Below are 22,436 nucleotides of genomic sequence, written 5' to 3' on the forward strand. Positions count from 1 at the left end.
AAATGTAAAACTTAATAATCAAATAAATATACTTATGATATGATACATGTTATATGCATCTCCCTAATTACTATTGTGACATTCTTCCTTATAAGCCATAATTAATCTTCATTCATAAAAAATATATATTTAATTGGCGCCTAATTTATTCATTAATATATTGTTGTTTCTGAAATTTTTGATTTGTTTCTCAATTCAAATTCACTTCTACAACCCACATAACTTTTTAAAATAGTATGCAAGACTAAAAATAATTTACATATTAAAAATGTGTTTATCAAACAACATGAAAACCCATAACAGTTCACAAGAAAAAACAAAACTATAACCAAAATTAAATAATGTTGCAAGTTTCTCCCTCTAATCATTTACACATAAACTATGAATAATCTAAATCATTGCATACCAGTGATTTTTCTCTATTCAGATAGTAAATATTTTTTTTTACCCCACCAAATAGAAACAAGGAATAGCAATAAGCAACTCACAACTGTGCCAACTGTTGTGGCCCAAAATTGACGAGGTTGGCCATCAAAGAGATCAATATGAATATTCATGCCAAACAATCCAACCACCACAATACCTGCGTTGATTATCATAGTTATTGTGTTGAATATTACTGATACTTGTAGTAGTTGGTTTCGTTTATCATCCAACATTATGTTAATGTAGTCCTCTGTGTCATCCACATACTCACTCAACTTAACCAAAGTAAAAAAAAAAAACATGTATCAGTCACATTTTCAATCAGTCATAACCGTTAAAGTTATTCGACTTTAATCATATCTAGTGAAATACTTACGCTAGACAATTTTTGCAAAATTCCATTTATTTGTGCGAAATATGCTTCTAAGAGCATCTCCAATTCTTCAACATTAGGCTTAGATTCATATGATTTTTCTTGAACTGGTTCATCACTACAAATTTAAGAACAACTTGTGAGCATGTACTCATATAAATGATATACAAAACTATATTATTTACTAGTAGACAAGTGTTAACAGTTTGCACCCTTGGTATATATATTCATCAAAAGGTGAATTGCATCCTTCTTTTATTGGTGTTTGATCCATTAAGTGAGCATCAGACTTTTGTGACAAGTACATTTCAGCCATGTCATTATCATCATCCAACAAATGTTCTAGTTGATCTGCTACCTGTTCAATCCAAAATTACTTTTAGTCTCTTTTTTTGGAAGAATTAAAAAATGATCACAAATATTTGAGCTTGATAATTGTTTACCTTTTGCACACGTCCCGAAAGTGCAACCAAACGATTCTTAATCTGTCTTACACGTTCAAGATTGAGAGTACTAATTCGAGAAGTCAATTCATCCAACGCCGGATAAGCCTCTTTTTCCAATCTTTTAGTCTAGTGTAAACACACAACACAAATCATAAATCATAAGAACCATATAGAATATTTATAGTTCTACCAAAAAGCTATCTCCAATTTCGAAATATCAATGTATAGAATTCATGCAATGATGCAAGTCTATATACCTAACATGATAACATGCAAAATAATAACTAAAATCAAATGGTAAAATCGTCGAAATTAACATATATTTATCGGTCGAAATCCCCTACATACCTCAGATTCAAGGCACGTACATGCAGATTCAATACACGACTCAAGAGCTCTGAACTCAAATGGTAACGGTTTACGATTAGTCTCAGCCGCTACAACAGGTGCACCATCCACAAAACTCCCCTCCCATGCATTTTTCGGAGAATCATCGCCGATCTGCGACGTTTCTTCCAATAAAGGTTTCTTTTCAGGATCACCTTCCACGCCATCAGCAACAGATATAGACGTTTGAATATTACACGGAACACGCTTTTGAAGATCTTGAAGGAACCGAATAAAAAAAGGGCTAGAAAGATTAATCAAAAGCACTTCATTTGACATGATGATGGCTTTAATATGTTCTAGGTTAACAACAATGGATTTCTCTCGTCCGACAATAGACGAAGGGCTCGAAAGCGCGGGATCAAGAACCCTAAGATCGCGCGCCGGTAATCCTGTCCGTCGCATGATCGAGTGTTTGTCGATACTCTCAACGACGGATTCGCCTGTTTTTGAAACAATCATCCAACTCATGATTTCAATCGCAACGGCTTTTCGTCTACCTCCTCTAACGGCCATTGTTGCGGTTTTTACCATCTCTTCTTCTACGATGTTATTGAATCTACCCATCCAGCACCAACGTATTCAATTCAAGACAGAAGAATGTAAACTGATTGGTATGAATGACTAGGTCTATGGTTTTACGAGGTTGTCTTCCTTACATCTTTTAGGTTTTTATTCTGATTTTCAGGTACGGTGTACTCCGGTTATATTTAAGAGAAGATCTGGGTGATTTGTTATGAATAAATATGTCCTTTTTTTTGGTAACAAACAAATTTTCTTTAAAACTTTTTGACTTTGCAAGGGAATTTCCTATTTTTCTATTAAAATTATATTGATGATAAGATAGATATTAATGAATTTTTATTGAATAATAATGTACTATCTTTAATTTATTTATTTTATTTTTAATAATAATAATATTTATTTTATATATTTTTTAAATTAATAACAAAAACATTTATATCATATTTTTTATATATATGTAATAAATATTTGAAAAACTAATAGAAAAATAACAACAAAGAAATGAAAATCTATCCAAATTATAGCTATTTTGTTTAAAAAATTACAATTTCTTTTAAAAAAAAAGAGAAAACTTATATACAATTTTCTTTATATGTGTTTTTTATTACTTTTCAATAAAAATATAATAAGTGTATAATTTTCTCCCATACATATGTAATTTTTCATATTTTTACTCCCTAAACGATAGTTAAATACACTTGTAAAAAATACACCTAAGAAAGTATATTTATGTTTTTTCCTAAAAAAAGAATTTTTTTTTAAAAAATAATTCAAATATTTTTTATAAAATATTATTTTAATATTTTATCCTTTTAATATAATTTTTAAATATTAAAATTTTACAAAAAATATTTTGAAATATATTTTTGAAAAAATTATATAATTTTGACTATATTATTTATGTCACAATTATTATTTTTTTAATTTAAAAATTAATATTTTAGAAAATTTATAAAAATTATTTTTAAAATATAGTTAAAAATCTATTTTTTTTAATGATATAACAAATGTGTCCAGCTTATATAGTAAGAAAGTTTTTTTTAATAAGATTATATTAAACCAAATAAAATGATACAAAAGAGAGGGAGGACCCAAACCCTCTCAAGAAGAAATGAACCTAAAGAATGGCAATCCTAGACTATTCTTTACAAAATGAACCCTCAAAAAAAGAGGAAAGCAACTGTAGTTAGTGTAATTAGAAATCGTTAGACCTATATTCGTCAAAGAATCTGCGGAGCTGTTTCATTCTATAAAAATATGAGAAGCCACAAAAGTCATATTATCAATGATATTAACACAATTCACCCATCTGGTACGGATTGTCTAGACACCTTGAAAGGAGGGGAGAAATCACGAATCACCGCTAAAGAATCCGATTCTAACCAAATTTTCCCCCAACCCTTCTCATGGGCGAACTCAATAGTTAACATAGCACCTATTCATCAATGAGAAAGTTTGAAATACCAATAAAACTAGCAAAAGCCCCAAGAAACCTACCCTCGTAATCTCTAGCAATACCGCCACAAGCCGAAGTACCCAGATTGCCAAGATAAGCACTGCCACAATTAAATTTAATCAAACCCACGGATGGGGCTTCCAGATAACTTCCACAATCTTAGGAGCAGAAAGAGGTTGGATAATGATTTTGAAATTCTTCAAAATCGCAAAATCATGCATATTTATGAAATCTGGAGAACATAAATTATTACCTACCAAACCACAGTAGAGACAATACCAGCAATAGATGAGGCAAGGGAAAACCGAACATCTCTGAATCTAAAATTATTGCGAGCAAATCAAATAGCATTGAGCAAATAAATCACAACAACTTTGAAAACAAGCTAACATTGAGCACTCCAATTATGCTCCACGCCTCTCCAAATATCATCCTAATTGGATATACAAAAACTAAGGTTCAAAACCGACCCCAGCCAACACTATAGCTTCGACGCAAAAACACAATCGAAGAAGAGATGAGAAACATCCTCCTCCATCCTAGAACAAAGGCTGCACATAGAGGGCAAGGAAAAGGACCTCCACGCAAGCTGCTCATCCGTAGCAAGCTTACCCAGTAAAAGACGTCAGACAAAGAAAGATTTAGACGACAAGATTTGTTTCGCCCAAATCCATCCCCACCAGTCCGAGACAACACCATGAGAACGCTTGAAATCGTAAGTATCTTTAAGAGAAAGGTCTCCCGATTCAGAATAATTCCTGATTCTCTTATCCGGGCGAAGGTCGAACGGAATATGACAATTAGAAATTCTGACTTGAATGGAAAGAGGAATGTTGTCGTTTTGAAAATTCCAACGTCCATTAAGAATAAAGGTGTTGACAAAGAGGTCTTTAGGAACCACCATATTTCCCATCTCTAAATACAACGGTGTTTCGCACCAAGATCCAAACCAGAAGCGAACGGAGGAGCCATTACCAATTAGCCAAGAAGAATTATCGTGAATAACCAGAATCCCCGCCTTAATGCTCGACCAAATCGAGGAAAAAATATGATTACTGATAAACTTGCCTTTCCTCCAAACACGACCTCTATCCAGAATAGCCCAAGGGTCCTCCAATCTCAGAAATTCCCAGGCCAGCTTCAGATTAGCAGCCGCATTAAGATCGACCAAAGATCTAATGCCCAAGCCTCCTTCAGAGTAAGGTTTGCAAAAAAAAAAATCCAAGCCGTTGTGACAATTTTGCTCTTAGAAACATCTCCACCCCAAATAAACTAACATTGAATGGATAAGCATACTTTGAATCGAAGATTTGACCAACTCCACTCTACCCGCAAAGGAAAGAAGAGAGCCCTTCCAAGACATAAGCTTAAGAATAATTCTATTCGCAATAGGAAGAAGAAACGAAGCCCGAGGCTTTCCCTTAAAAATGGGGACACCAAGATAAACAAAATGAGAAAGCCCCACCTTGAAACCAGAACGAGAAGCTAAAATATTCAACCGAGAGTGCGACATGGCACCTTCATAGATAAAATATTTGCCACAATTGACAACTTGGCCGGAAACATCAGCATAAGATTGAAAGATCGAGACCAGATTGTTTAAATTGGCAATGCTACCTTTACAGAAAATGAGCACGTCATTCGCATATAATATGTGAGAAGGAGCCTGAACATTTCTCAGACCCTTGATCATAGAGATAGAACAAGAATCAACCGCCTCATTAATTTGTCTACTTAACACCTCCTCTGCCAGGCAGAAAAGAAGGGGCAAAAGCGGATGTCTTTGGCGAACCCCCTTGAACAATTAAAGAAGCCATGAAGCGCTCCATTAACCGAAACAGACATCTAAGCAGAAATCAGAATGCTATTAACTCATTGACAGAAAATCTCATTAAAACTGAACTGCTTCAAAACTTTAAGAAGAAATTTCCAATTAAGAGTGTCAAACGCCTTCGTAATATCCACTTAGTAAGAAGGTTATTTCTCAATAAATTGGTTATTAGGGAAACACAAAAGAAAAAAAAATCTATTACAAGCTAAACTTAAATCACACTGGTGGGGCCCAAAACATTGCTGCAACCAATACGATTTTCTTACCTCACCTTTCCATCCAATAACACCATGCTTATATCTATATCTTTGTATTTATAATTTAATATATAAAGACAAAATTTTATTTTAGTAGTCCATTTATATTTTAAATGTATTTTTATTTTAAATTTGCAGTCAATTACCGATTTATAATAGGTTATATGTATTTGTTTTATTATATAATTTTTACTATTTATTTTTTATTTATCTTATATTTTAATTTAAAATTAAAATAAATAAAACATATTATTTATATTTTCATAATTGTGAATATTAAAAAATAAATGGACAGAAAAGTACAAAAGTGTTTGCATGTCTAAACGCTTATTATTTTTAATTTGTGCCTATGCTCAATATTAGACAAGTCAAGCACCATATAATATTACTTTATTTCAATTCTTCTCGGTTCCAAGAGTTGAAAAACAGCAAAAAAAAGGAGTTCACGATGAATAAAATTCTTATATCAAAGCGGCGTCTCCCTCTCTGATGAAGTTACCAATGACCTAATTTCCCTTGCTCTTCCTATCCTATCCTATGACTTCTTTTTACCCCCATGAGTTTTTCCATGAAAGAAATTGCATCCTCTATGATTCAACCAAACCTACTAACCCAGTTTCTCATCCAATCCATGTAACAAAATTCAAATCTTTTGTAGATACGGTTGGTAATGATTGTGTTATACCTCAGAGTCAGGTTCAGGTTCCATGTATAAAGGGATATATAATTTCAATAACTATATCTAAAGAATAATACCAGCTAGGTCTCCAAGCTTGCAAACATAACCTTCATGGTAGGATCCTTTGGCCAAAGGGTTCTATGCCTCTCACAGTCGCTACTGTTTGTGGCAAACTAGCTCCACAATGGTCCAACATCAACAAATGGGGCATTATTTCCTTATATAAAGGTTGTTATGAGTTTTCCTTTTTGTGTCTTGAAGATGTGCAGTGAGTCAGATCCTTAAGCTCATGGAACCTAAACCCAGGGATTTTGAAGCTCTTCCCTTGGTCAAAAAATTTCGTTCCATCTAATGTGAATCAAAATTCTGCTCAAGTATGCGTGAAAATTCATGGCCTCTCTCAGGAGTATTGGAGACCAACGATTATTTTTTCTATTGCTAGCAGTCTTGGTACACCTATCTGCATCGACTCCACTTCAAGTAAATCTTTTTTTGATCGTACTTTTGGTCACTTTGTGTGTGTTCTAGTGGACATTGAGTTGGTCAAAGATCTTACATACAAAATCCTTGTGGAAAGGGCGAGTTTTGCTTTCTTTGCAAAAGTTGAGTATGAAAAACTCCCAAATTTTTATACTCACTGTAAGGTGATTGGACGCCACTATGAAACTTGCATAATGCGTATTGTTATGGCAACGACTAAAGGAACTTCAAAAGTGGATAAAACACATCAGCAGAAAGTTAACGAGGAGGTTAACATTGAAGCTTAACATAACCATGTTGATGTTGAAAATGAGGTGCGCACCATTGAGATTTCTATCACTGAGCCTGTTTTCGATGTCCCTAATGAAGAAAACACACAGGTTGAGCCTGCAATGGAGCCACAAAATCAAATCACAGATGTTGGAAATAATACAAGTCCTACCCAAGTACAGGTTAACTTAGTTTTTTAATCTACAGGCCATGTTTTGGAACCTAATATGTATTATAATCACTTTAGTTTTGAGTCAATCCATACATGCACAATAGTGTTTTGAGCATGTGTCAGACTCCCAACTTTAACTTAATAAATATTTTTTAAAGCAATCTTGGGTGAATTTATCAGAGTTGAAAGATGATGAGTTTTAAAGTGAATCCGAGGAAGACCCCAACTATGAGCCTCCTGACTTTCATGTTTCTATCTATAAGTCTTCGAAAAGAAGGTTAAGATTAAATCAAAGGCAAAAAGTAAAAGTACAACCTCCAAGAAGGAAGCCTTCAAGCCTTTACAGTGAATTCCATCTACTAGAATTTACGGGGCTTAGCCAATGACCGTACTAAATTGGCTCTAAAAAATTATATAAAAAATCACAAACCATACCTTTGTTTTGTTGCGGAACCATGGATGAACATTATTGACCTTCCCCCAAACTCTCTCAATTCCCTTGGCCTAAATTTTTTAAACAAACCTTCGTCCCAACTCCCTCCCCAACTCGTGGTTCCTTTATAAAACAGATTAGAACCCCATTGCGATCTCTATTTCGGAACAAAATGTTTCTTTCACAATTTCCTTAAATGCTACTGCGATTGGCATCTCTGCAGTCTATGCCTCTAACTATTACCTTTCTAGAAGAAGGCATTGAGCATACATCCCTCTTATCCTTGTTAATCGCCCTTTGCCTTGGTGTATCATTGGCTACTTTAATGATATTACCGGTGCTCATGAACACAAAGGTGAACATTCCCCCAATAGAGTGCACATAAACAACTTTAAAACCTGGCCTGATCTTAACAACCTTGTTGACTACTCTTCTAGAGGCCCTTTTTTACTTGGCATAATGGTCGTTTGGGTCGCGGATTGGTGGAACGCAAGTTATACAAAGCTTTTGGAAATCAACTATGGCTCTCCATGGCTAGTTCTATGTGTGTATCGTCCCTCTCTCGTTTGAGATTTGGTCATCACCCCCTTTTGCTGAAAGCTAATTTTTCAACCAATTACATTCCTCTTCTTTCAAATTCCTTAGCATGTGGACACTTCATGATAGTTGTGAATCATTGTGAAGGTTTAGTCTTCTAACGTTATTGGTTGTCTTATATTTATTCTATCCAAGAAATTACAGTTGCTTAAACTCTAGTTAAAGAACTGGAATCGCGACATATTTGGGAACATCCATAACTTGGTGAGAAAATCTAATGATAAGCTCTTACAAATTCAAAACAAATTTGACCAAGAGGGTTGTTTTGCGGTGCTCAGGGACCGTGAAATTTTGGCTCTACATAATTTAGAAAAAGCTTTGTCTATGGAGGAAAAATTCTTGTTAGATAAGTCTAGACTTAATTGGCACCAGGAGGGAGATATAAATACTGCCTTTTACCAAAGAGTGACAAAAATAAAAAATTCCAAGAGTACCATATCTGTTCTAAGAAATGGCAATACAACTATTCAGGATCCAGAGGATATTGTTATCCATGTTGTTGAGTATTTTACTAATATTTTCTATTTTGCAGATGACCCGTAAGGTCTGGATTTGGTGGATGATCTGATTCCTAATCTTGTAAATTCTAATATGAACAAGCTGTTAACTTCGTTCCCGATGGCCGATGAGATCAAGAGGGCAATCTTTAATCTTACTAAAGCCAGTGCTTTGTGTCCTGACGATTATGGTGGTGTTTTCTATCATATATACTAAGAAGTTATCAAATATGATGTGTGCAATGTTGTTACCCAATTCTTTCATAGTGGGTGGATTTTTCCCAATTATAACTCAAACTCCATCATTCTTATTTCGAAATCCAAAGATGACGATTCCATGAATAACTTTAGACCTATTGCCCTTGCAAACTTCAAATTTAAGATCATCACCAAATTTCTCACTGACATGTTAGTCATTCTTATGCCTTCAATTGTCGATGTGGAGCAAAGGACTTTCATTCAAGGTAGATACATCAGGATTGTGTGTGCATTGCCTCGAAAGCCATCAATCTCTTAGGCAATAAATCATTTGGTGGGAATCTTGCCATTAAAGTGGATATTCCTAAGGCATTTAATACTTTGTCTTGGAAGTTCCTTCTTAAAGTACTCAAGTCATTCAGTTTCAGCAATGTATTTTGTAATTGGATTCATAGCATTTTGGACTTTGCTCATCTTTCAATCTCTATTAATGGAGCTCAACATATTTTTTTCAATTGCACCAGGGGGGTCAGGCAAGGTGACCCTCTCTCTCCCTTACTATTTTGTATTGCTCAAACTCACCTAATAGGCTGGGGTAGTTACTAGTATACTGCAACCCTGAAAAATCATCAAAAAAAATGAAAATTCTAACTAGACTCTAAACTAAAATTGTAAAATTGATTAAAGTGAACAAAGTCCCCGTCAACGGCGCCAATTTGATTCGCTGTCGCACACGGGTCAAAAACAAGTAATTAAAAATTGTAGTTAGGGAAGCGACACTGTAGTTGAATCGCAAGGACTCTTGAATGATTTAACCAAGTGATTATAACAAAGGGGGTTTTTGGTTTCGATTAAGAATATGTTCAATTAAGATTATAAAGCTTGACTATGAATGAGAATAACATGTTAATCTACTAGTTTGACATCCAACTTATCATCAATTATTACAATTTCAATTCCCTAAGAAGCTCCAATTCCTATTCGATTGCAACATTGATAAAACAAGTGTCGACAATACTACCTGAATTATGTTCCTATTAACCGAATTAAGTAAACGGTTTACTAAATTAGGCAAATAGTTACAGATAGCGCGGATTAACGAAAAAGATATTTAAACGCAATTAATTTAAGAAACATGCATCTCACAAATTTAATTCAATCTAATCTTTAAGGAAAAAATTAAACAAATATAATTTCATAAAACAAAGAAAAAATGGAATTAAATTGAAAATAATAATAACCTCAAAGTTTTGTGGAATTTGAATTCAGCAGATTAGCCTTTAGGAATAATTCTCTTTTACCTGAATTTTGTGGGGTTCTTCGTAGCATCGAGATTGCGAATAACAAAGGTTGGAATCATCTTTGGATGAAATCTAATTCCATTACTGTTGTGAAAGCTTTCTCTTATTTTAAATTGGATTTAGTTCCTTGGCAATTGAGATGCCAGTGGTTGCTTTGCATTATGATTATTTTGAACATATCTTTCGTCATCACTCACATTCATAGAGAAGGCAATATCTGTGCAATTTTTTTTTTGCTTTTTTAAGCTGCACATCAACGTCCTTTACTCTTGTTAACTCTTTACTGATTGACATTAAGAGTGACTATGGGTGTGTTTGGATTGACGTGGATAGAATTGATTCTGAGAGAATTGAGTTTAAAATAATTGATTTATGTTTGGATACAATGATATAGAAGTGATTGTTATCAATTAATGTTATTTAGATAGTTTTAACAAAATTGATTTTGAATTGTATAATTACTAAAATAGTAATAAATTATAATACAAATAAAAAAGAAAAGAAATAATTGATGAAAATTAAAGAGGGTAAAGAAGAAAAGTTTAAAAGAGGGGGACAACTTCTCTACCCATCACAAAAAGATGGGTAGTGTACATTCCACCAATTAGATGACACTATTTAATTTTTATGTATTTAATTATTTATTATATAGAACAATTGTTTGATGTTTTCAATGCATTTTACACTGAAGGTAACCTTACCCACCTTTTTGAGGTGGGTAAATAAGAATTCACCTTAAAAGATTTGTAATAAATAATATATAATAAATGTAAAATTGATTCTACTAAATTCAAAAGTTAGAAATTGTAGCTTCTATTAGAATTATTTTTGAAAGACGAAAATTGATTTTGAAAAAGTATTCAAACAAAAAAAACAACTAATTTTTAAGTTAAAGTAGATTAGAAGTGCTTTTGGAGTTTAGAGAAGATATTCAAACATATACTATGTGAAAAATAGGTCACAATTGTTTTCTTTTATTTATTTTTTTTATAAATTTTAATAGTTTTGAGTGGATTTTAACCTTCCACTTTTTTGTGTATCAATTTCTTTTAATATATTATCTTTTATTCAACCAAAAAAATATAAAAAATTATTTAATTCATCATTTTTTAAAAAGTCAAACACAAGAGGAAAAAAGGACAAAAGGGTACCCTGGTAATTATAATAAAACGCGCAGGCCATGCCCCATGCCTACGGTGTACCCAACAGGGAGGCCGCGTGTTAAACAACGTAAAGCCCGCCCTTTTTACGTTTCTCTCTCTCCTTTTTGATTTTCATATTACTAGTATCTAATTTAATAATAATTTAATCTAATAGCTTATAAATTAAGTAAGATGAAACACAAGGGGATCGAAATAAAAATTCAAATCCAAGATCAAAACGCTAAAGTAAACAAAATTACAATAATACAATAAAATAAATAATAACAATAATATTATTATTATTGTTATAGAATCGCACTAATGTTTCCTTGTAAGAAGGGAAAGAGAGGGGTTGTAACCGGATTCTGTTAAGCTCCGATTCCTCTCTCGCTCTCTGCAACCTCTCCTTAGGTTTTCCTCCTCCTTCTTCTCCGATGACGACGAAAAATTCCTCTCCATTTTGCGTTCTTCCAAATTGATCGTGTTAGGTACATCATAATACATTTTCTCTCATCGCATCTCTAGATTCTGTTATAGGTTACATCTGTATTTAATCTCTATTATGCGCAACGATTCTGGATTCGCTTCGGAGATTTTTACCGTTTTGTTCAGCAGTACCCTACGTGCCCTACAATTGATTAAGCACTTTCATAATAATTTGATTTTCGTATTAATCGCTTTTTGTTTCATTTATGACATGATTTAGGAATAGGAAATTAGGAATGATGTGATAATATAATTAATTCCTAATTCTTGGTTCATTTTTATTTATTTATTTATTTATTTATCATATGATTCTGTTCACTGCATCAAGCTTGTGAACCTCATTCTGGAATATTGGAATAACCAACTGTCATTTTCTCTTTAATTTTTTATTTCTACCCTGCAACTAGTCAATTTTTTGATGCCCATACTTTATATTTATTTTTGGTTATTATTCTGTCAGTTAGATAACTTTCTTTTTTTATCATTATAATAATGATTGGGGTTTCATATTGAATGGTCAGGTTGTGCACGTTTGGTAGTTAAGTTGAAATGTTAGATTTGGGAATTTTCATTTTGAGGTTCATTACGAGCCCAGATGCTTCTATTGCTTCTATTTTTGGATGGCTGATCACTGGATCGTTTGGACTTGTGGCCGTCATATATGCTGTTCTCAAGTGGCAGAGAAGAGCGTCGTTGAATTGGATTAAAGCTGCGGCTAGGGAAAAGAAGAAGGTTTGGAAGAAATTTAAAGTACCGTTATCGGATCATTTGTGGGTTGAGGATTTTACTTATGGGGAACAACCATCGACTTGTTGTTTCTGCTTGACTTCTCTTTGGCCTTCTCAAAATTTAGGTGCAACAGCTACGCCGCATACTCCTCTCCACCGTTGCTCGGTTTGTGGTGTTGCAGCTCATTTTCTTTGTTCTCCGTTTGCTGCAAAGGATTGTAAATGTGTGGCTCAGGCTGGTTTTAGTCATATTAGACACCATTGGTCAGAAAGATGGGTTAATGTGGATGATCATCATGAGATGTCTGCCTTTTGCTTTTACTGTGACGAAGCGTGTGGTGTCCCGTTTGTCAAGGCCTCTCCTACATGGCACTGCCGTTGGTGTCAACGCCTCATTCATGTGAAATGTCATAACAAATTGACTAGAGATTCTGGTGATTTTTGCGATTTGGGTTCTTTGAGACCAATTGTCCTCTCTCCTCTTTGTGTCAAAGAAGTTGATGAAGATCAAAAGGGAGGAAAGCTAAGTTCTATTATAACCTCTTCCGTCCGCGGTCAAATTAGGAAGCGGCGTAACCATAATAAAAATGGAGGTGGTTGCCATGCTAATGGTAAGTCACGAGGTTCCTCCGTTGCTGATGCATCATTATTAGAATATGTGTTGAATGGTCTCCACCGGAACAAGTACAATGATGGGAAGCTCTTCGATCCCACAAACAATGGTAGAGTATTAGGGAATGGTTTAACTGCTACCCCTGGCCAAATCAAGAAATACACATTGGTTGATTTGCCAAATGATGCAAGGCCGCTTTTGGTCTTTATCAATACCAGAAGTGGCGGCCAGCTCGGGCCTTCTCTTCACAGAAGGTTGAATATGCTACTAAATCCTGTTCAGGTGATTACTTGCTTCTTATTAATAACATGCCTTTTATGGAGTAGTGGCTGGCATCTTTATTTATTTAGCACATTGCAATTATATCTTAGATATTTTAAAGAGTGAGATTGGATCATATGATTTAGGAGTTTGTTTGAGAAGAATTCTTTTGTGATCTTAGATTAGGAATAACTTGATTCCAAATCTATCCTTTGCACCACCTTGAATATATTATACACAAATCCGTTTTTTCCGATGACTCTGCTAAAAGCCAATTGAAATCTTACTTTCTTATTTTTCTACAAATATTCGCGGCAAAGAAAAATAGTTGTCGAACAGTATGATAATATTTGTTTACCTTCACATTTTTAAAAGAACAAATATTATTTTTTTGCACATTATTAATTCTACACATTGTGCTGATTGTGACATATTGGCTTTAACATTAATACATTATGTGATTTGGGTGACTGGATTCATGATGTTTAAGTATAAAGGATTTATTACAAGTAAAACTCTAGTAGAAATTTCCTTCTTGTCCCGTTGAGTGTAGAAAACAAAACCCTATCCTTCTGGATCCCACTGATGGAAGGACAAAGACCCCATTTGTGAACCATTCTCGTAGCCTTTGGTGCCACTCTCTTGGGTTTGGTTAACCTGATAATTCTTTTGGACAGCAGCTGGATAAATTCATAAATCCCACTATTGTTGCTAATGAAACGCCACAGCGAAAGTTCAACTGGATAGTAAACTTCAACTTCTACAATATTGGACTGATTTTTGCTTCTTTCTAGTTTTTCCAGCATTGTTTACAATGACTAATTTGATTTTAAATTTATTTCTTGCCTTGCTGATACACAACCCGTTGAACTAGTCACCTAACTTTCTTGCCCAAGAACAAGATTTTTGGTGGATGTCTCCCAGTCCTTCATAAACGTTTTTTTGTTGCTGAGATAAGATCATCTTTGGAGAAGACCTCCAACTTGTTTGAATCACCGCGGAGTATCTTTACCCCTTGATCCATCAACCTTTTAGACTCGCTAACCCCTTTCACACCCTTCTCTATCATAGAGGTCGTAGTCTCTTCTATTTCTTGGTCGCAACCAGAATTCTGCTTCTTCAGCATACATTTAAGCATCTTCTTAAGCTCAAGACAATGCAACACATGATTTCTGGCTCCATTTAAATCTGCTTCAGAATATTCCACTGCTGCTGCTTGTGATCCCATCCGCGGTCCTCTTTTGGCAGCACCTTGAGATTCTTCCTTTTCATGTCATCCTTGTCATCACCCAAGAATTTGTTGAACTTCGAATTGTCATCAATTTCTGAAGAAGTTTTTGCATCTGGAGTTTTCTTACCATATTGCAATTCCAACAGCAAGTTGTTCTTTATCTGATCCATGTCAGGGACTTTGCTGAGTTTTTCTGACTTTTTCCAGATTTTTTTCATCTTCTGCAGAGTCTGGCCGCGTTCATCCACACATACTCTCTTTAATAATCTCAACTAACTAACTAACTAACCATCTAACTATCATAACATCTTTTAACTACTTTAACTATAATTTAATTTCCACCAAAAACCTTGTGGCTATGTCTTGAATCCTACAATTCCTAATTGCATTAACTTTGTTGGGTAAGTTATCTTAATCTGTTTGTTGTTTATGAAAGTTTATAAGTGAGTGTTTTGATGTTTTTATTGAGTAGTTTCTGTTAATTTTCTCATCAGATAGCATCAGTCAGTATTCTTTTGCATGAGAAATTCAGTAAATTGTGTTTTGTTACTGGTTTCTGTTAATTTTCTCATCAAACAGGGCATTATTTAAAAAAAAACTGCTTGAAATTCTTGTTCCCTTATGGTTGATATCCGTATGATATTAATATAATATAGAGTAATGCTTCGTTGAATCCCACTAAATAGTTCCTTAAGGATAATTTAACACTGAGAGTGATTGTCTTCTTACTTTTGTATTCTAGCAATACTTGTCTGAACATTAACAATGAAATGTCTTCTTACTTTTGTATTCTGGCAATACTTGTCTGCACATTTTAATTTTTTTCATGTCATATCAATTCTAATGGACATTTTCTGGTTTGGTATTTTACTGCAGGTCTTTGTATTGAGTGCTTCTCAAGGTCCTGAGGTAGGCCTTGAATTGTTCAAAAGTGTACCATATTTTAGAGTATTAGTATGCGGCGGGGATGGCACTGTTGCGTGGGTTCTTGATGCTATAGAAAAACACAATTTTGAGTCACCTCCACCTGTTGCAATTATTCCCCTAGGCACAGGAAATGATTTATCCAGGGTACTTAATTGGGGAAGAGGCTTCTCTGCACTTGATGGACAGGGTGGGTTGACCACGCTTTTGCATGACATTAGCAATGCAGCAGTTACTATGCTAGATCGTTGGGAAGTTAAACTTGCAGAAGAAAACTCTGAAGGAAAACCTCATATAGTGAAAACAAAATCCATGATGAACTACCTAGGTACTTCACTGAAACAAAAAACTATCTAAGATTGTTTCTTAATAATTACTGACATCAGCTTACTTTTATAGGCATTGGATGTGATGCAAAGGTTGCATATGAATTTCATGTTACTCGAGAGATAAATCCCGAAAAATTTAGTAGTCAGGTACATATTCTCCATTTTTTTTAATCGCATGTAACATTTTTTTATTGAAGACCTCTGGTTATGTTTTAATTCTCTGAAGTCTTATCTAGGGTAGTTAACTTATGCAATCCTTGAAAAACCTTCACTTTTTTGGGTATATTTATTTCTGATGTTAGTTCTATTGACAGTTTTTGAATAAATTACGATATGCGAAAGAAGGAGCAAGAGACATCATGGACAGAACTTGTGCTGACTTGCCATGGCAAGTATGGCTTGAAGTTGACGGGCGAGACATTGAGATTCCCAAGGTTAATTACCGATACTGATAATTATTTGCACATTCATGTCAGCAAATTATGTTATGAATAACAGAATATTGCTGATATAAATTTATATAAAGAAATTTTTTAAAATTCTTCTTTCCATTCATATGCAGGATTCAGAGGGCTTAATTGTGCTAAATATTGGGAGCTACATGGGTGGAGTAGATCTTTGGCAAAATGACTATGAGCATGATGAAGATGATTTTAGTCTTCAATCCATTCATGACAAAATGCTTGAGGTAGTGTGTGTTTGTGGAGCATGGCACCTGGGAAAACTTCAGGTATAGTATACTTAATCAGTTAATCTTACTCAATTATTGAAGTGTTATATATTAAATGATACGATTGAGTATATAGATTAATCATTCAATATAGCATTTTGAATACCAAAAGTACCAAATTGATTAAACTGTAACATAAAAAAGTGCCACTCTCCCTCACATTTATCCCACTTTCTGGTGATAATTCCTGAACGACTTAATCATTCCACTCATTCTTTCCCGACTAATACTGCACCAACTTCCTTGTTTGTTAACAATCATTTATTTTTTTCGTTTCTCCGCTGTGAGGACAGACTCTGGTTCCTCCAAATTTCCCGTATTTCTTTTGTCAAGTGTGAGTAATAGTCTTATGTTGTATATAAAAGTGGATATTGAGCATACAAATGAGAGATTCCATATACTCAATGTCTTAGGGTTTTTGGTGAAGATGTGGTGTCTACACCATTTCTATAGTTGCTCTTAACTCAAAGTAACGATCTCCCATTGTTGTAGGCTCCCCTCATGGGCTAATATTTTCATCCTCTATAGTTTATACATTTGCAACCCGTTCTTGGTTGGTCCATTTCTTTTAATTTTTGCAGTCAACTTGCGTTATAGGTTTGAATAAATCAATGAAGTAATTGAAGTTTTGGAAGAATGTTGATCTTAGTCTTCTTACTTCTCCATAGAGTATATTTATGATTTCATATAGACTAAATGCTAAGTCGTGTCCTAAGGGCGAATGTTAAGGAGCTAGATATAGAAACATCCGTCTTAAAAGTTGTGCATTTGATTTTTTTTTTATTTTTAAATTTAAGTATTTTATTATTGAATTCCAAATTTAGATTCCTTAACTTGTGCCCTACTAAATGGTTATGGTTGATTTTCTGCGTAGATTGGACTTTCTCAAGCAAGAAGGCTAGCTCAAGGTAAAGTGATCAAGATACACTCTTCCAGTCCTTTCCCAGTTCAAATAGACGGGGAACCATTTATCCTACAACCAGGCTACATAGAGTTAACTCATCGTGGGCAGGTAATGATACCCTTCCGTGTTTTTGTAATAAATTTCATGTTCATTACTATGATAGGAGCTTTTCAAACATAAATCCATTAAGAATATTGAACACAACAAATTTCACTCTTATATGGTGATTAATATCGCTGGCTTTTATTTGCTATACTCAGGTATTCATGATGAGGAGGACTTCTGAAGACGAGCCTAAAGGGCAAGCAGCTGCTATAATGACAGAGGTTTTACTAGAAGCCGAGTCTAAGGGCATTATTAATACATCTCAGAGAAAAGTTCTTCTCAAGGACATAGCCATCAATCTTTCTTAAGATCCATTTCATGTTCAGCCTTCTTAAATAGTTGCCCATACTTGGGTTTTTGTGCTATAGTCCTTTTTTATAGGACCTTTTTTGGTAATCTCCAAAAATATATATAGAGAAAGGTATAGTTACACTTCCACGAAGCAGCTAATGTAAGAAAGAGTGAAAACTGTTGCGTCTAACACACCCTACAATGTGTATATTGCAACCCGGCGTATTACATTTTCTTCAATCTTTGTAGTTATACTACCACCACCCAAATTAGATTAGAGAAAAAACAACTGATATGCATATATGTTCATGGGTATTGTTTTTTTGTACAACACTGTGTGGGCAGGGCTCTCAGCAAGTTAAAAAACAGCTTCCAAGGGTCTTGCTTTTGTTTATTTATTTGATAAAAAGTGTATTGTTTTTTATTTAGTTGTTAAATACTTATTACTTTTTTCTTTTGAAACAAGTACACAAGAACTCTTGGTGATGACAAATATCTCTTGAAGTTTAGTTAGAAATTTTGTGTTGGAATCCAGTTCTGCATATGTTGCCCTGTTAAATTTTTTAAGCAAGTTTTGTTATCCATTGCGGTTCTCTCCAGTTCAAAAGATTAGTTTGTTATCTATTATGGTGCTCTCCTGTTGGAAGAATCAGTGGATTAGTTTATGCAGTTATAAAAAATACACTATCCTAAGTATACTGTACCCAAAAATCATTATTATGGTTTTTCAAATACAATGACATAGCAAGTATTAGCCTCTTCTACATTTTAGATACTCATTATTATGGTTTATCTATAACAATAACATAACAAGTACTAACATTTTCTATAGCATAGTTGCTCCATTCGTTTCAAAATGTGTTGTTTTACCAAATGTGTTATTTAATCATTACTTATGTACACAATTTATTTTGAAAAAACAAAAATGAAGTATATAAAGAAAAAACCAATCTACTCAAGCACAAAACGAAAGTTTAAACAGAGTTTGATGAGAATATTCCTTGTGATTGTCTTTAGTGAAAATCCTATTGTTGGCCTGCTTCCATATGAACAGAGGCATTTTTTAGCAATATGATTTTGTTCCAAATGATGTTCTAGGTCAGTTCAGGATGTAACTAATCTTTGTGTCTTAGAATGTTATACCCATCTTTCACATAATTAATTATCACAATTAGGGATTCACGTCCAACTGTGAGGAACATTTTTTTTTTAAAAAACAATGTTAACTAGCAAAGAACTATACTCTCTCCCATGCACCTCCTCCCATGCGAAAAGTCTCTTCCGCTGCCCTATACATCCTAATCCCCAAGCTCCCAAATGTGTTTTTGTCGGTTTCTATTCTCCAAAAGTTTGCAAAACCTAAAACTAAGTGTCCCTCCCTCCGGCCAAGGGTCATTCCAAAAAGACGACTCTTCCCTATTATCTAATCACCAACCCTGAGTCACTCCCACTCTTTTCCTGACTTTAGCCAAGTCACTCCACCACAAATGACTTACTACCTTTCTCCTTTAAACTCCCCCATTCTACCCTATATTTCGGTTCAAGGACATTTAAATCACAACCCACTCTGATCAAGTTGTAATCTTAACCGTCATTTTACTATTTGTTGTGAAATAGGTTTTTGATATATTGAAATAGTGATTACAATGCTTAAAATAATCTTACTTAAATTGAAAAGAAAAATAAATCTAATATGCTTTTTTAAATGGGCCTTAGACTAATAATACAAGTTACAATTTGTATTTAATATTTACAACACCCCCTCAAGTAGGTGAATGGGCATCAATCATCCAAACTTGTAAAGACGAATTCTCAATACATCCCACGAGTCTCTTATACACCGCACAAAATTTCAAAAATGTCCCCAGTTTTCATAGATGTATCTCCGGAAGCACATTTTTTTAAAAAAAAAATTGGTTTTTTCCGTAGATGCATCTACGGAAGCGTCAAAACATAGTGGAACTTGGGATTTTTCCAATTAATTGGGAAAATCAGAATGTTCCGTAGATACATCTACGAAACACTCTCTTTTCAACTCTTTCCGTAGAAAAATCTAAGGAAGATTTCATGAACTTAATTAATTTGAGATTTTATCAATTAATTGAGATATTAATTTGGGATTTTCTAAATTATTTTGTAACTTAATTTGAGATTTTTCCAATTAATTGGAAAAATCTCATGCTTTTGTATATGTCATAAACTTAATTAATTTGAGATTTTCCCAATTAATTGGGAAATTAATTTAGTATTTTCCCAATTAATTGGGAAATTAATTTAGGATTTTCCCAATTAATTGAGAAAATCCCAAGATATACTATGTTTTAAGGCTTCCGTAGATACATCTACGGGAAGATTCCGTATGTGCATCTATGGAACAAAACAACGTTAAACAAAAAAAAAAAGGTGCTTTCGGATATGCATCTACGGAAGCATGAAGGTAAATTGGTCATTTCAGTGGTGCGTAAGAGACTCATAGAGTGGGATGGGAAATTGTCACTTGTGAAAAGTTGGTTGAGTAATTTTTGTTGGTAAATCCTCCATTAACACATACCAACTGATATTCAGAAGGAATGTATGCAGTAATTATCCATCCATTTTCCAGTTTTTCTTTAATAAAATGCCACTCAATCTCAACTTGTTTTGTTCTATCACGTTGAACACGATTATGTGCAATATGGATGACCGATTTATCATCGCAAAACAAATTTACAAGGACTTCACATTGTATCTTCAAATCTTCTAACACTTGTTTCATCCATAATAATTCACAAATACCTTCTGCCATAACTCTAAATTATGCTTCGACGCTTGATTAAGCAGTTACACTTTGTTTCTTACTCCTCCAAGAAATCGGGTTCCCACACAAGAACATACAATATTCCGAAGTAGATCTTATATCACTCATTGAACTTGCATAATCAACATCAATGTAAACTCCATAATAGTCTTCCACCTCTTTCAAACAAGACCCATCTGCCTGGAGTGGCTTTGAGATACTGTAGAACACATTCTAAAATTTGCAAGTGTCTCTCCCTTGAATCATATGCATAAATTGGTTGACCACAATATCTACATATATCGAATTCGGTCTAGTATGTGCCAAGTAAATCAACTTTACCATGAATCTCTAACACTGACCCTTGTCAATTGTGGCACTTCCCTCCTCAAGGCTTATCCTATGATTATTTTCAATGGGAACACTACTAGTTTGTATCCAAGTTCCATGTTTCATGCAAAAGATCAACTACATATTTTTTATGAAAGATAAAAATGCCTTGTTTTGAGTAGACTACCTCGATTCTGTGATAAATTTTCTTTGAATATTTGTCTCGCAACTAAATTATCACATGTAACAGTAATATCATAAACAAGAAGTACAATTAATTTTTCTCCTTGTGAATGTTTGAAAAACAAAGTATGATCTCCTTCATTTTTCTTATAGCCCAAACACACCATTGCCTTTCTGAATCTACCAAATCAGGACTGAGGTGATTACTTTTAACCCATATAAGATAATTTTCAATCGACAAACATTGTTGTTTCATTGGTAAGACCAAAGCCAGATGGAAACTCCATATACACCTCATTCTCTAAGTCTCCATGTGAGAAAACATTTTATTTACATCAGTTTCACATAGTTCCTAACCAGAATGAGCAACAAGAGATAATAATATAAAAACTATATTCATCTTTTCCATAAAAGCAATTGTCTCCTCATAATCAATTTCATATGTATGGCCTTGAAATGATCAAGGGTGCCACATGGCTTCTGTTTCACCGTATATATCCACCTGTAACCAACTAACTTATTACCTCTTTGTCTCTCAACAATTTTTCAAGTCTTATTTTTTTCAAGTGCTTTCATTCCCAATTTTATTTTTCAATGCCTCTTAAATAAATGATAGAATTATCATTAGGTTAGCTAGTGCAATAAAGTTCTGATACTGTGGAGAGAGTTGCTTAGAAAAGGCAAAATCAGAAACACGATATATATATATATATATATATATATATATATATATATATATATATATATATATATATATATATATATATAGAGAGAGAGAGAGAGAGAGAGAGAGAGAGAGGTATATGATTTTTTATTCTTTCTCAAAGAAATAGGAAAAATCATTTGTGCCAATATCATAATTATCATAAATCTAACAATCATCGACAGAAGAATATTTTCCAGTACTTACCTCTGATTTAGACGATTGAATTTGTTTTTGGAAGCTTTTTTTATATTTACTAAAAGATACTTCAGTACGGTCATAGTTAGCAACCGTAGTGAAATGTACCTAGAGTGAAAGGCTTCGAATCCTAGCACCAACAATTTTTCATTTATTGTGACAAAATGGGCTTGA

General features: G+C 33.8%; 2 protein-coding genes across 2 annotated transcripts; one reads left to right on the plus strand and one right to left on the minus strand.

The window, feature by feature from the left end:
• Positions 1-298: 298 nt before the first annotated feature.
• LOC131607645 (magnesium transporter MRS2-F-like) lies at positions 299-2,385 on the minus strand. Its single transcript, XM_058879624.1, has 5 exons — positions 1,594-2,385; positions 1,243-1,371; positions 1,012-1,157; positions 803-917; positions 299-701 (listed from the first exon to the last, which is right to left on the minus strand). The coding sequence occupies exons 1-5, from the start codon at positions 2,197-2,199 to the stop codon at positions 420-422; spliced, it is 1,278 nt and encodes a 425-aa protein (XP_058735607.1). The 5' UTR covers positions 2,200-2,385; the 3' UTR covers positions 299-419.
• Positions 2,386-11,685: 9,300 nt separating this feature from the next.
• On the plus strand, positions 11,686-18,496 carry LOC131602917 (diacylglycerol kinase 2). Its single transcript, XM_058875141.1, has 8 exons — positions 11,686-11,958; positions 12,478-13,579; positions 15,666-16,041; positions 16,113-16,189; positions 16,357-16,476; positions 16,605-16,772; positions 17,647-17,784; positions 17,937-18,496. The coding sequence occupies exons 2-8, from the start codon at positions 12,506-12,508 to the stop codon at positions 18,087-18,089; spliced, it is 2,106 nt and encodes a 701-aa protein (XP_058731124.1). The 5' UTR covers positions 11,686-11,958; positions 12,478-12,505; the 3' UTR covers positions 18,090-18,496.
• Positions 18,497-22,436: the final 3,940 nt, after the last annotated feature.

This window comes from Vicia villosa, linkage group LG5 (assembly GCF_029867415.1).
Source record: "Vicia villosa cultivar HV-30 ecotype Madison, WI linkage group LG5, Vvil1.0, whole genome shotgun sequence".
In the NCBI taxonomy this organism is placed as follows: domain Eukaryota; kingdom Viridiplantae; phylum Streptophyta; class Magnoliopsida; order Fabales; family Fabaceae; genus Vicia; species Vicia villosa.